This window comes from Typha angustifolia, chromosome 2 (assembly GCF_048772165.1).
Source record: "Typha angustifolia cultivar Huaian chromosome 2, ASM4877216v1, whole genome shotgun sequence".
Taxonomy (NCBI): Eukaryota; Viridiplantae; Streptophyta; class Magnoliopsida; order Poales; family Typhaceae; genus Typha; species Typha angustifolia.
The window spans coordinates 5,363,915-5,378,106 of NC_133240.1; the positions used below are offsets into that span (position 1 = coordinate 5,363,915).

The 14,192-nt window shown below is 36.2% G+C and overlaps 1 protein-coding gene across 1 annotated transcript; it reads left to right on the forward strand.

Annotated features, from left to right (window-relative positions):
* The first annotated feature begins 5,393 nt into the window (after positions 1 to 5,393).
* LOC140770812 (probable calcium-binding protein CML7) lies at positions 5,394 to 6,224 on the forward strand. Its single transcript, XM_073112093.1, has one exon. It carries the CDS (start codon positions 5,435 to 5,437, stop codon positions 5,876 to 5,878), a length of 444 nt encoding a protein of 147 aa, XP_072968194.1. The 5' UTR covers positions 5,394 to 5,434; the 3' UTR covers positions 5,879 to 6,224.
* The last annotated feature ends 7,968 nt before the right edge of the window (positions 6,225 to 14,192 follow it).

The following is a 14,192-nucleotide window of genomic DNA, read 5'->3' on the forward strand; positions in this document are numbered from 1 at the left end:
ATTTCATATAGATAGAGTTGTCTAAAAAAAGCGAGCATCTTGGGCTCGGCTTGGTTGAGGCTTGGTCTCAACTCAAATCTAGGCTCGAATTTAATGCTGAGATTGAGCCGAAGCTGACTCACGCTGGGAAAATCCAATCCAATTGAAGCTAACAAAACCCTTAACTCTAAATCCCCTCTCAATCTTTCATTTCTAATCTTTCCTCAGATCCTTTCGTTTTTGTTCTCTTCTGTCGGTCTCCTCCCTGTAAGGCTCTTGAAATAGAGAATCCACATGTAACCCATGGTGCGGACAAAGCTGACCTTGATCACGTTAGCGAGCGGAAAGAGACTGAGAATGGAGAGTTCATGCCCTCTTCATGGCCTTTCTTAATAATGCCTCCCTCCTTTAGATCAACTATGGCTAGTCTTCTTTAGTGCCTTTATAAGACTGATTGTTATGTTATAAAGTTGAGTATATGAGTTTGTATGAAGGAGGGGTTTAGGTTAAGCCAAATGAGTATGAGTCGTGATAAGAGTTAGAGATGGAACCTTTGAATTTATTGCCAAATTTTGTACTCATAAAGCTGAGGGTAGTTTGAGTTATCAAGGCTCTATTAATTAAGTCTAGCTTAATTTTGTACTATGTTCTCCACCATTGCCACCTCCTTCTCCAAGCCTCCTCATCCATCAGCTTCCTTCAAGCTTCCCCTATTGACCTCCTCCTCCTCCTCAAAGACCCTAAGCTGCCTCCTCCATTATTTCGTTTGACCTCGTCTAAGGCTCAAGCTTGGCTTGAGCTAGGCTTGGACTCAGCTCGAATTGAGCTGAGTAGAGCCAAGACAAAAGATTCGGCTCAAAAAATGATTCTAGCTGAGCCTGAGCAGAAACAGGCTCAACTAGTTTACACCCTATATATAGAGCAAACAATCAATGCTTTTCATTAATAAAACTATTGCCGAAGTAACAAGGATAAAGCCAATATATATGATCTCCTTTTGCTTTGCATCAAGGTGTGTTTGGTTTTCTTTAACAAATGAAAATGTGAAGTAGTAGGTCTAAACCAACAATTATTATCACAACAATTTTTGAATTGATAATAAACATCTAGAGGCATTAGAACAATAAAGCACATCATTTAAATAAAATTTGGACAAAGAGGTTTGTAAAATAGAAGAATAAGTATTCTCAATCTTATAGACCTGAACTATTGTCATTAACGACCATCTTGTGGCCTTGATAAAAATGTTGGAGGGACAAATATTCCAAATAAGAAGTGGTATGACTGTTGGCTCCGCTATCTACATACCATGGTTATTCTTCATGCATAGTATTGGCTTGAGCAATGAGGGTAGCTAATTGTGAAAGGAGGTTGTCTTCTCTAATAGGAATAGTCCATCATGTGATAATATAGAAATCATAATATGTATGCACATGCATGATATGGATGCAATGATGCCATAAGGTAAAACATTACATTCTTTTATTACTTATAAATTATAGAAATTTCACTTGTCTTATATTGCTTTCTAGACAACGGGTTGTAACTACATAACGGGATCATCCTCACATGATACGGAGTTCATCTTGGTAGGAAGACAATAAACAATGAGCGTCACATTCCTATCACTAATAACTAAATAATCCTACCAACGTCTACTATAGGCTTAGGTAGGTTTACTTGAGAATTCCTTGCTTTTAATCGTTGAGTAGGGCTAGCGTAGCTATACCAAGATGCATTATTAAGTATAATTAAAATAATGTACCTCGAATTATTGTTTATATCATTAATTTATAGTAAATCATATAGTTCACATTTAATTAATCAACTTCTTTAAATTGGGCAATTTGCTTCATTCACTATTTCTACATTGATTTGTATTAATTCTCCATTAGGAGTAACTAATATAGATACACCCCGATCACTAACTCCATTGTTTAAATTAATTTAACTAAAATCATAATTGATCATGCTAAACTCCATTTCGAGCTAATCCCTATTAAATAGCAATTAGTAACAGTACTCTCAAGTCATAGTATAATTCATTAAACAAGCCATCTTCTAAAAATAATTAATAGCTAGAGTTCAAGTTGACATAATTAATTAAATAAAAAAATATTAAAGTAAACAAGAATAGATTAGAAAATAATTAACCCATTTGGGTCAGCCCAAAGCCTAAGCAATGGGCTGGGCTGCAACCAACCCAAAACCATAATATAAACCCATCAACATTAGGCCCAAGCCCAAACTTAACAAAAAAAAACCATTTGGGTCGGGCCACAGTCTAACCCACACAAGACACATAGGCTGGACTGCAACCCAATCCCCATACAACATGGGCTGGGTTGCAACCTAACCCAATACTAACCTGGGTTAAGCTGCATATAACCTAGCCCACCATATGCTGGATTGGCTGGCAGTCCAACCCAGCCAACAACTTTGGTTGGACTACAACCTAACCCACCAATAACATGAGTTGAGCCACAGCCTAACCTATCCCCACCTTAGGTTGAGATGCACGCAACCCAAGCCCCACAAGGGTTGGGTTGTAGCCCACCCCCAAGCAACCCAAGGATGGGCTTGGCCCAGCAAACTCCTATCCCCATCTCCTCAACCTAGCCTAGTCGAGGAGGGGGAAAGGGGGACCGGCAGCTAGGCCAACAAGTTTATCGACACCCCAGTAGCCAAGAAAGTCACCCACAATGTTGACTGGCCGATAGAGAGGCCAACGACCACTCACAACCCACCAAACCACCCACCGATAGAGTTAGGGAGCTGCCGATGATATCGGCCGTGGGTTGTCCTAATTGACCATACTAAAACCTTCCCCTCAGCAAACCGAAGCTAGCCAAAGGGAAGCCCACTTGCTAGGGTAGCCAAGCCAGAGATGGAGGTGACCAAAAATCCACCGAAAACCTGACGAGGGTAGGCTACCACGTGTAGCCTTCACCCTAGATAAGAACGGCCCACTAAGATCACCACCAAAAAGAAGAGGACGAGTGGACACTCAACGGACCAACATGGCGGGGCATGAGGCTGCCAGCCAACCAGATTAATGGCAAAGCAGGGAGAAAGAAGACACTGGCGAAAAACCCAAATTAAATAATAAATTTTAAAGCAAACTTACCTAGAGAATGAAGAAACTCCGACGCCTCAATTAGAAAGGTCGGTGAGTCTAGTGGCGCTCCGGCATGGTGGCTCACGAAATGGGCTAAAGGTCACTAGCAAGGAGTAGGAAGAAGGAAGAAGGAAGAATAAGGGGGGAGGAAAAAAAAAAGAAAGGGGGTGCACATGCCGATCATGCGCACACCCAATTTTTTTTTAGGGATGTTACACTTAAAATCGGCTTCAAAGAGAATATGTGAGCTGTGGAAGAAAGTGTCTAAGTGGCCATGGGCATTGGCAAGCTTAGTTTAATAATATTAGAGCAGAGCTCACTTGATAAATTGATGAAACAGTTGCTAAAACACTCAATTTAGAGGAGCTATATAAACTAAGGTCACTCTCCTTGAGAGGGTTGTTGCGCTTGGAGGATCACCCACAAGGGATGCACCTAGATTGCACATCCCTAAAACTTGTATTTTTAGAGGCGCGTGTAGTGCTAAGGAAGTTAAAAACTTTCTATGGAACATGAAGCACTATATTAGGACCACACGGCTTGCAGACGAAGATGAGAAAGTCCAAACAATGACCATATATTTCATCGATGATGTTATACTACAGTGGCATCAATGGGCTACAAAGATTGAGAAGGGTCTTTGTTGAATTAACTCTTGGGAGGACTTAGAGTGCAAGAATAAGGCACAATTCTTCCTTGAATGTACGAGTTCTTGGCTTAAAAATATTTGAGAAAGCTAAAACATAGTAGGACTCTTAAAGACTATGCTAAAGAGTTCATCTGCTTGATGCTATCCATCTCAAACATAACAAAGAAGATCACCTATTCTATTTCTTCAATGAGTTGCAATAGTGAGTGCTCGAAAAAACTAAGGGCCCGAGGTGGTTAATGATCTCAATGCCACTACGGCCGCTGTTGAGAAGCTCTTGGAGTAGGGGTGCTCATTGACAGGGTCAGGCTTGGCCCGGACAAAATAAGATCAAGCTCAAGCTTGACAAGATCTGCCTTAGTCCATTACTAAATTAGTATTGGACCGAGTCTAGGTTCAAGTTTTTAGATGTAGTCCAGTCCATGCCCGTTATTGGACAGACTAATTGTGAGCGAATGGACATACCATGTCTAATTGAATCTAAATATTTGGAAAAAATATATATTTGTACGATAGGAAATTCTCTAACTGTCTAGAAAGATGTTTTTATATGATTCAGAATTTTTTTTTTCTATAATTATCTTCAATATCGACCAAGCTAGTCACAATCAAATTTTGTGGCCGTTGCTAATGCTCTATAATGAGCACAGTAATATAAGCATATATTTTACGTTTCAGAAATATAAATAATAAAATAATATGTAAAGAATTTATTAAATTTTAATCTAATAAACATGGGTCAAACAATTGTAGGCGGATAGACTTAAGCTCATAAGACGGTCATTATTTATGGGTCTTAGTGGATAGGCTCGAGCCTGGTCGGGTTTGAACTTAGCTTAACCCTAAGCCAATCTAATAGACTTTCGAGCCAGGTTGGGCCGGTCCAAAGCCGGCTTGGGACGAACTATAACTTTATTTTATTAGGTTGTACGCAGACGATTTTCAAGCTCACCGGCTTTTTGAGCGTCACTATCCCGGAGTTACGAGACGAGCAGCAACCACTTTGCCAAAAGTCGAAACTACCAAAGTTTTGGTCATGACAGGTGAGCGAGACATGGGCAACATGGAAACTTTAAAACGACGCAACAGACGTGGGCACAATGAAGACGTTAAAAGGATGCAACAAAGCATTATCATCATATTTTCTACTAAATTTACAGAAGAACCATTTGGGCCAAAGCGAAAAAAACAACTGTGTAAAATATGAAATCAATTTGATACACAGTAATCAAATCAAATCCCAGACCAAATTTCATCTATAGATTTCAGCAATTTAATAATTCTGACACATGAAGTTTATGGCTAAGAAAAATACATGCAATGGTATATCATATCATATCAAGTTTGACTTTTAAAAATGTACCAGAGAAAGTCAAACAAATCGGGTATATATTTTGACAATCAAGTTAATCCTAGGTGAGTAGCAATAAGATAAGTATAATATAGTCATCAGGTACATGCCCCAGAAGAAGTAGTAATAAGAAAATAAAGTTTTTTCTTTTAATAGAAATGATAAGCAAATAAAAGGCAGTACACCTCTGTCACGGAAAATGGATGAAGAGAAGAGTCTACTAAAATCCGACCCGTTTCGAACCTATTCACGTTTCCACTTTCCACGTATGCTTATGCTTGTGGGTTTTGTACAAAAAGAAATTGCCCGAAAGAGAAAGAATAGGGAGAGAGAGAGAATGGGGAAGGATCTGACCGACGATCAGATCGCGTCGATGCGCGAGGCTTTCTCCCTCTTCGACACCGACGGCGACGGCCGGATCGCCCCTTCGGAGCTCGGAATCCTGATGCGCTCCCTGGGCGGTAACCCGACCCAGGCGCAGCTGAAGGAGATCGCGGCCACGGAGAACCTGACCGCCCCCTTCGACTTTCCCCGCTTTCTCGAGCTCATGCGCGCCCACCTCCGCCCCGAGCCCTTCGACCGCCCCTTGCGCGACGCGTTCCGCGTCCTCGACAAGGACGCCACCGGCGTCGTCGCCGTCGCCGACCTCCGCCACGTCCTAACCTCCATCGGCGAGAAGCTCGATCCCGCTGAGTTCGACGAATGGATCCGGGAGGTTGATGTCTCGCCCGACGGGACCATAAGATACGAGGAATTCATCCAGCGAATGGTCGCCAAGTGAATTGATCTGATTTGTTGCCCCGCTAAGGTTCGCTTTTCTTTTCAATTCATGAAGCGAATTGCAATTTGGTGGTTTGGGAGTCGGGATCTGATGTCTTTGGATGGAGATTTGTTCGATTTACTTGTTGTGGTGTAGTTTTGGATGTTGTACCTGTGAAGTTCTGATCTTGCCGATTGTGTTGTGGTCTATGTTGGTTTAAGGTTGGCCCATTTGATATTAAAATGGAGACCTTTCTGGCTTATCGCTAGGTTTCACTTTCCTTTTACTTTTTGATAAAGAAGTTGTTACCCTTTATGATCTGACGTTATTGGAAAGCTAGGAAAAATTGTGTTTCTTGTCGATTTAATGTTATTGCCGATGGTTGGACCTATAAATTTTGGATCTTTGGATCTTGGTGAGTGTTGTGGTTGATGTTATTATAATGGTGAAAAATGATCCGCCTGATATTAGAATAGACACCTTTTGATAATGTGAAAATTTATTCATTGTAGACTTCGAGGATTGATAATTTTGGACCTACTGGATGTGAAAATATCAATTCTATGTGTTGTTATTAGATTCATTTGTGATTTGCTAAAATTTGTTAGAATAATTTCATCTCTTCTGAATTTCATGTGTAGCATACACATCATTTCTTGTATTTTATTTGACAATTTTTATGAGTTAGTCTCATAATTGTAACATATTTAGTTATTTTTAACAATGAAGTGATACTAAAAATTTTTATCTTATAAATCTCTGATTCTAGGAATGCAGAGAAAAATCTAATAATCTTTGTCGCATTAATATGCATTTCAAAAGGATAAAACAGCTATTGCAAACATCTTAACTATAAAAGTAATGCAGATAATGTGGTGGAAGGAAGTTCCAAGATAAGATGCAAGATAGAATGAAGCATGTCTTTTGAAGAGGAAAGGACCACTTTTGTCTATAGCAAACTAGAGTTTCACTTCATAAAATGCAACTGAGTGGTTCACATATGCTAGATAAAACTTAGCATTGAACAGTTAGAATGGAAATATATTGGACAGAAACCTATGGTGTCCTGAATTTGATTTAAAGTTTTTTCATTATGTAGGAAGTTTCACCTAGTAAGTTTCTAAGATTTCTTCTCAAACTGTGGTTGGTTTTCTTTTTGACAGTTAGGTATGTATCTGCTAATAGAAACCAAGAACAGAGACACTGGACTTAGTTTACCAAAGAAGGCATCTGAAATTTATATCTTTCTGCCAGTACAAAATTAGACTTTTGTTTATGAAACATAAACCAGCTTCCATTACGATACATTAGAACTTAGAAGTCAACAAACAAAACACCAGAAAGGAGAAAAGCCATCTCCACTAATGGCCCACAGCTTCCTCCTCCACAGTTAGTAAATCCTCCTAAATAGCTGTCCTGGAGAAACCATCTTGGCATTTGTAACAGCATCCTCACCCTGTTGACTTTTCCATGATAACCAAGATAATGGAAATGATTGGATACCCTGACGGCTGGATCAAACCTTCCTTGATTTTCCCTCTATTGTTACAGAAGTATGCCTATTTCTTTAATTCCATACAACCCAAAAGACATGCGGACAAACAAATATCCATTATCTCCTAGGTTTACCATGAAATTTGAAGAAGAGCACCAATACCAAATTCTGTTTTGCAACTAGACATTTTAAGAACAAGTGATGAATAGTCTCAGGCTTGCCACAGAAAACACAATGTTTTACCTAGATCAAATTATCCATGATAAAGCTTTTGTTGTTAGGTACTCACCTTAAGACCTTGGCATTTAACCCCAGTATTTGAAAATATATAGAAGGAACTAACATTGTGGATTCCTTTTGGAATCAGATTGCCACTTTGCCTCATCCAACCTGTTGTCTCTGGCAGTCTCAGTATCTTGCAAAAACTTCAGCAATTCTATCCTCCTTCCAGAAACTGTCATCCAATATTTCTTCAAAACTTCAAACACCACTCCCTCCCATTCCACAGCTCTGCCACATTAATCTCTTACTCTGAATCAATATCAGAAACTGAGGATCGGTGAACTAAATTTACGTTGAAAAACAATAGATTTGGATGACATATCTTCCTAATGTTTGAGATGAAAGGATGGACAATCCCTCAACACACGTTTTTCACACTTGGGTGTTGGGCTATATTCCTTCTCATCATGTGCTGTTTTGCTGATCTATGTTATCTTTTCTAGTTCTGACTACTTTCTTCCCTGTTCTTCTTAGGACCTTTTAAGACAGATTAGATACAAACACTTTTTGTTTCCAGTTCTTGGTTTTTTGGTTCATGAGTCACTATCAAAAAGACTTGCCTCACTTTGTGCACTGTTAATATAAACCCTCTCGTTATGAACATTTTAAATGTTTAATTAAATGTCTTGAACATTGTTATAGTCTATAAAATGCCAAACCTTCAAACCTGAAACATGTTACTGCTACCTGTCCTTCTCATCCCTGTTCTTGTGATAGATAATGGTGGACTAACCACTCCTTATGTTGTCTGCCATGTATTAGGCAAACACAAGATTTCCACATTTGAAAAAGATTGCCTGTGGAACATAACAAGAACAAGAAATGTAAAGGAGGTCACATGGAGAGTGTATGTAGAGCCTTTGTTCTACTAATTGCCATCCACATTTGGTGGAGCTTTGCGGCATGTCAAAATTTTGAGGAAGAGGTCATAATTTTATTTAGGTTCCCATTCTTGTTGAAGGTGAGGAAGATAAACAAGGCAGTTACCCTTTCTTTCTTCATGCTATCTGGTGTCCAAATCTAGGTTGTCAATGTTTTTGTTTCTTTTGTAATTTGCACAACTTAGAAGGTAGAACATCACTCATTTGATTATATGTCATTCTTGACTAACACAATGGAAGTTCGAAACTTTGGTGCAACTGAATATTCTGGTAGGTCTACCCTTACTTGGGTGTCAGTTCAAGATTGAAATTATAAGGAGGCAATGATGAATGTATCTTATTTTTGCAGTTATACTTGCTATAATCATTATATGATTTCCTGTATGCTTGCTTGTTCTAAATGTTATAAATGAACTTGAAGGCATGCAAAGTTTTGGAAGTGGAGTTGCACTATAACAATAAAAAAAGATAATTCCTTTTCTTTTGATGATGTTTTGCTTCTAAGAGGATTTCATTCTTCTTGAAATTGCATTTATATGCAGCCATTGCTTCTACGCCTAAAAAAGACTTTTTAGCTGAAAGTACCTAACATGACTTCTATAATAGCATATCAATAGCTATTTAAAATATCCAATTTTCTTTTGATATGCTTCCACAGACATTCCATAAGTTTCCACATTCTACTTATTTGCCAAGTTCAGCAGATAAATATTTCCCCTCTTTGACAATGAATACTTTGCTTATCTTGGTTTTCTTCATCTTCTGGCAGTATCTCAAATTTTGTCTTCCAATTTGGATTCTTTTTCTTTAGAAAGTCATCTTTACCTTATTTCTTTCTTCTCTATTTATATTAACATTACTACATGATACTACTATAAAGAACTTTCTTTCTTTTTTTTTTTTCTTTTCTGCAGAGAAATACACTTACTTGTGACAAAGGCACTTTGATTATAATAGCAAATAAGTGGTATCTCAATTGGAGACTTTGTACTTTGTATAAGGTAGAAGGTTATTGGTGCAGTTCAGAACAACCTCACTTAATTGGATTACTTTGAGGATTTGTATGTTGGGATAACGAGAAGTGAGAACCCTAAACTGCTTCCTGTTTATAATCCCTATAACGTTCTATTTGCATGTGAATTATTATTATTATTATTATTATTATTATTATTATTATTATTATTATTGAGAATAAAGGGTTGGCAATTTTAGATTTATGTTATCCATAAGTTAGTACTGTTTTGGGAGCAAATTTGACAGGGCAATTCCTGATATTTTATCGTAACAGCCTAATCATTTTCAGGCCCAGTATAATACGATTGATTGTGTCTTTTGGAGCATGAAAGATTGATATTAGGAGAAAATATACTTTATTCACTTGCAGGGGGAGAATGTAATACACCGTTGCCATTGTTTTTATGAAGAAAACTAGCGGAGAGAGAAAATTTTGGTCTATAAAAGATAAGAAAGGGAGGGAATTGAGCTCACTTGAGTACTTCTGGAAGTTAGTCCTACAGATTATTAAGTATATAGATTCATTTGATTAAAAATAATTATATAGAAAAAATAATATATATATATATATATGTAAAGAATAATATCCTAAAAATGAAGTGGAAAAAGCATGATAATTTCTTGTGACTACTAATTAATTATAACCCTAAAGTTAGATTGAGCCTAACTCGACCAACAAGAACGCAAGGCTACACGATAATTAAACCTGCAAATAATCTCATGTGACAAAAGTTAGGCACAAAAAATAGAGATTTTGACGACCCATAATTTTTTTTTTATATGTCTAATTTATTTTAGAATATAAATACAAGATTGTGTATTTGAGTACTGCTGACCCAATCAAAGAGTAGGAGTGAAGGACTTAAGTTCTTTCAATATGACGGCGGAAAGCTGAGAAGCTTCCACCACCGTTTACTAAGTAAAGCTAAGTTTTGATTGTGGAGTTTGATAACTCATAAACTATGCTGATCCTTAGTTTGCAACCAGTCTTCAGAGTTACAAGACAGTGAAAATCTAAGGTGTGTGTTGTCTACCCTATCATAAGAAGGATCTTTGGATGCTATCAACCTTGTAAAATATGTCATATGAGATCCAAAATATTGATAAGAAATATGAAGGAATGGCTAAAAGAGCAGAGCTAAGAAGAGTATGACTGCCGCTTATTCAAAGAGTCTAGTTTCCAAAGAGCCAATCTAGCTTATTGATCACCGGGGTTCAATCCTCCCAAGTACTTAATTAGAAATGAGCTTTTAGGGTACCCCAGCATGGTAGCCATCGATGAAGATTAGGATTGTATGAAAATTATGACCGATTTTAGAAAGTTGAGTTTGAGGCTTGGAATAAATTCAAAGAGGTGGAAAATCGTGTTGAGATTAGGAACCAAGATATTATCTATAACGTCCCCTGTCCAGCAACGGCACGTGCACGCGCCACATGTGCTACATAATTTAGCATATTATAATCTAGGACAAGCGGAGCCGCCACGCACAGATACACCTCTGTACTCACATAATCCATTACAAAGTAAATCATGACATCATCAAGTTAAACCTATTAATATATTTATCTATAAATCTACAACAATTATACTAGACAACTACATAATCTAGCATGTTATAATCTAGTAAGGCCCACACAGGCTACGATAAACCACTAAGATATAACTAAAATAACAAATACATGAATACATTATAATTCGACTTATATTATACAAATCATCATCTAATATAATAAAGTATAAATATAACTAATAACGACACAACTCAATTTCTATGTAAACTATCATCTATACCATCTCGCATCTATAGCTAGCTCATCTTATTGTTGCTCTAAATATCTTCTCAAGATATCTAAAATCGCTATCACATACCACATATCTGAAGAGAGTTAAAAAAAAATAAAGAGAGCCATGAGCTAAAGACTTAGTGAATAGACTTTACCCCAAATGAGTGATGCCAAATAAAGAGTAAATCATATACTAGATAATATGAATCAGAAGAAAACATCATGAATGAGTATATGAATGTATGATCAATAATGTATAAATATATGGTAAAATATCAAATCATAACTAATCAAGTATATAATTCTCGATAATGTATAAATAAATCTCCATATTATACCATCATCATAACTCTCACAAATATGCTACATATGATGTATGTTGACAATGACCATAATATAATATCAAATACAATCATATATGATGCATAATGACTATTCAATAAATAGGTATATCAGATGATAATATAATCATATACATTTCTCAACATCTCAGTCATCAATATTGACTTTGAATAACGTCATCATATTAGACCACGATGCATATAAGGAATTTAGATGGTACGAAAGTCAAAAAAAAATATATGATGTGATGCAATCTTCAATCATATATCTATCACATTTATGTTTATGCTAGTGTATCACATGTATACTTATACTAGATATTATCTCGACATAAAATCATAACAGTATAGTTATTTTCAATCGTCTCTATACATCAACAGCTTATTCATATCCAATATTAGTCTAATCAAATGAATGATAAAATATGCTCGACTGAAATCATCTCTCGATAAGATTATATAATCATACTAGAGGTCAAAACATACATATACATAAGTATATAATATATCTTAATTTGAGAGATATGTCTCATGAATAAGACTACTCATAGTTTATTCAGAAAACACAAACCATGTATTTCTCACAGTTACCAACTAAATGTTAACTTATCGCTAGCAGGGTCCACGGGGTCTCAAGTAAAAGGTTCGAAATATGAAAATATTTAAATAACATGAAGTTAATCATTTATCCAATTAAAATCTGTCCATATAAAATATGATGATTTAATAGACTTTATTAAATAACTGGGTTTACATTATAAATATATAGTTATAATAATTTTAACATTTTGTCACTATAAATTATATTCATTTACTACGGGCTCTACTTTCTAATTATATATTATGCATACAATAATTGTTCTCCTTTGATATAAAACATACAAGGATCAAATATACAATAATATAATTAAAAATATAATTATATACTAATTATAATTCAATTAGTTTACAACTACTACTTCTATTTAACTAATTACTAATTATACATATACTAATCATTACCCATTAATATAAAAATAATTATCAGAGCTTAGCATTTTATTTTATAGAAAATAATATATATAATAATAAGGTGCTATATATATATATATATATGCATATAATTATACATGAACATTAATGGAAACTTATATAATTTGATTATTTTTAATAAAACTAAATATATTAATTTAATAATGATAATTAAACTATAAATACCAAAATACTTATAATTTCAATTAATTATATTTGTTTATGCTTAGCTAATAAATATATTAGTGAGAATATATACACCCTTAAACTAATTAACTATTTATTTAAATTTAATATAAATAAAACAAATAGTTTGAAAGAAAAAAAGAGAGAAACTCTCTCTATGACAATGCTGGGCTAGCACTATCTCTACTACAGTGCTGGACTCGGGCCTAACACTGTAGATAGCAACAGATTGAGAGAGGAGAACAAAGAGGGAAGGAAAGAAAGAATAAGAAGAAGAAAGAAGGGGAGGAGAGGAGAACGAGAAGGGAGGAGAGCTTGGATAGAGAAAAAAGGTGAAGAGAGGATGAGAAAGGCTCTTAGTGAAGATGTCTGCAATTTGATAATTGGAGGGAATGGACTTCACTTGTAAATCACCATTTGCTACAATTTTACGGACGAAATGATAGTCCAAAGCAATATACTTAGATCTAGTGTGGGTCACTGGATTATATGCCATGAAGATAGCACTACGATTATCACATAGTATTGTACTAGGCTTCATATAGTGAACTTTCATTTCATAAAGTAGTTAAGAGATCCAAGTGATTTCAACAGTTGTGAATGCCAATGAATGATATTCTTATTCAGCACTGAACGAGATAAGGTGGACTGTTTCTTTGATCTCTAAGAAATGAGATTATCACCAAGAAAAATTGCATAACCAGAGGTAGATCTTCTAATGTCAGGGTAACCTGCCCAATCAACATCACATCAAGCAATAAGAGTAGAGGAATGTTGCACAGAAAATGTAAGACCAAACTAGAGAGTACCCTTAATGGAACGTAAAATATGTTTGACAACCTGAAAATGAGAGTCTCTAGGAGAATGCATAAACTAACTTACAATATTAATAGGATGTGCAAGACCCGGCATTGTAATAGTTAAATATTGTAAGGCACCAACAATCTATTGGTAGTGTAACGCCCCCCCGCCCGGCACGGGCACGTGCACGCACACGCGCCCACACGGCACGCGCGGCGCACGCGACAGGTCGGGCGGGGCCCGTCACGCACAGATACACTCCTATGCACATACAATCATGACATCATCAAATAACACCTGCTAACATATCCATGATCAGATAATCCATCACCAAATAAATCATACTCTTAACCAAATAAACCTATTAGCATATGAATATCAAAGTCCATAATAATATACACTAGACCGCCACATAATCTGGCAGGACCCACACAGGCCACAACAAACCATCAAGATACAACTAAAATAACTAATACAAGGGTACACTATGATTTGACCTGTATTATACAAATCATTGTCTAATACAAAAGAGTACAAAT

Coding starts and splice junctions, on each gene's coding strand:
- LOC140770812 (XM_073112093.1), top strand. CDS start 5,435: ATGGGGAAGGATCTGACCGACGATCAGATCGCGTCGATGCGCGAGGCT.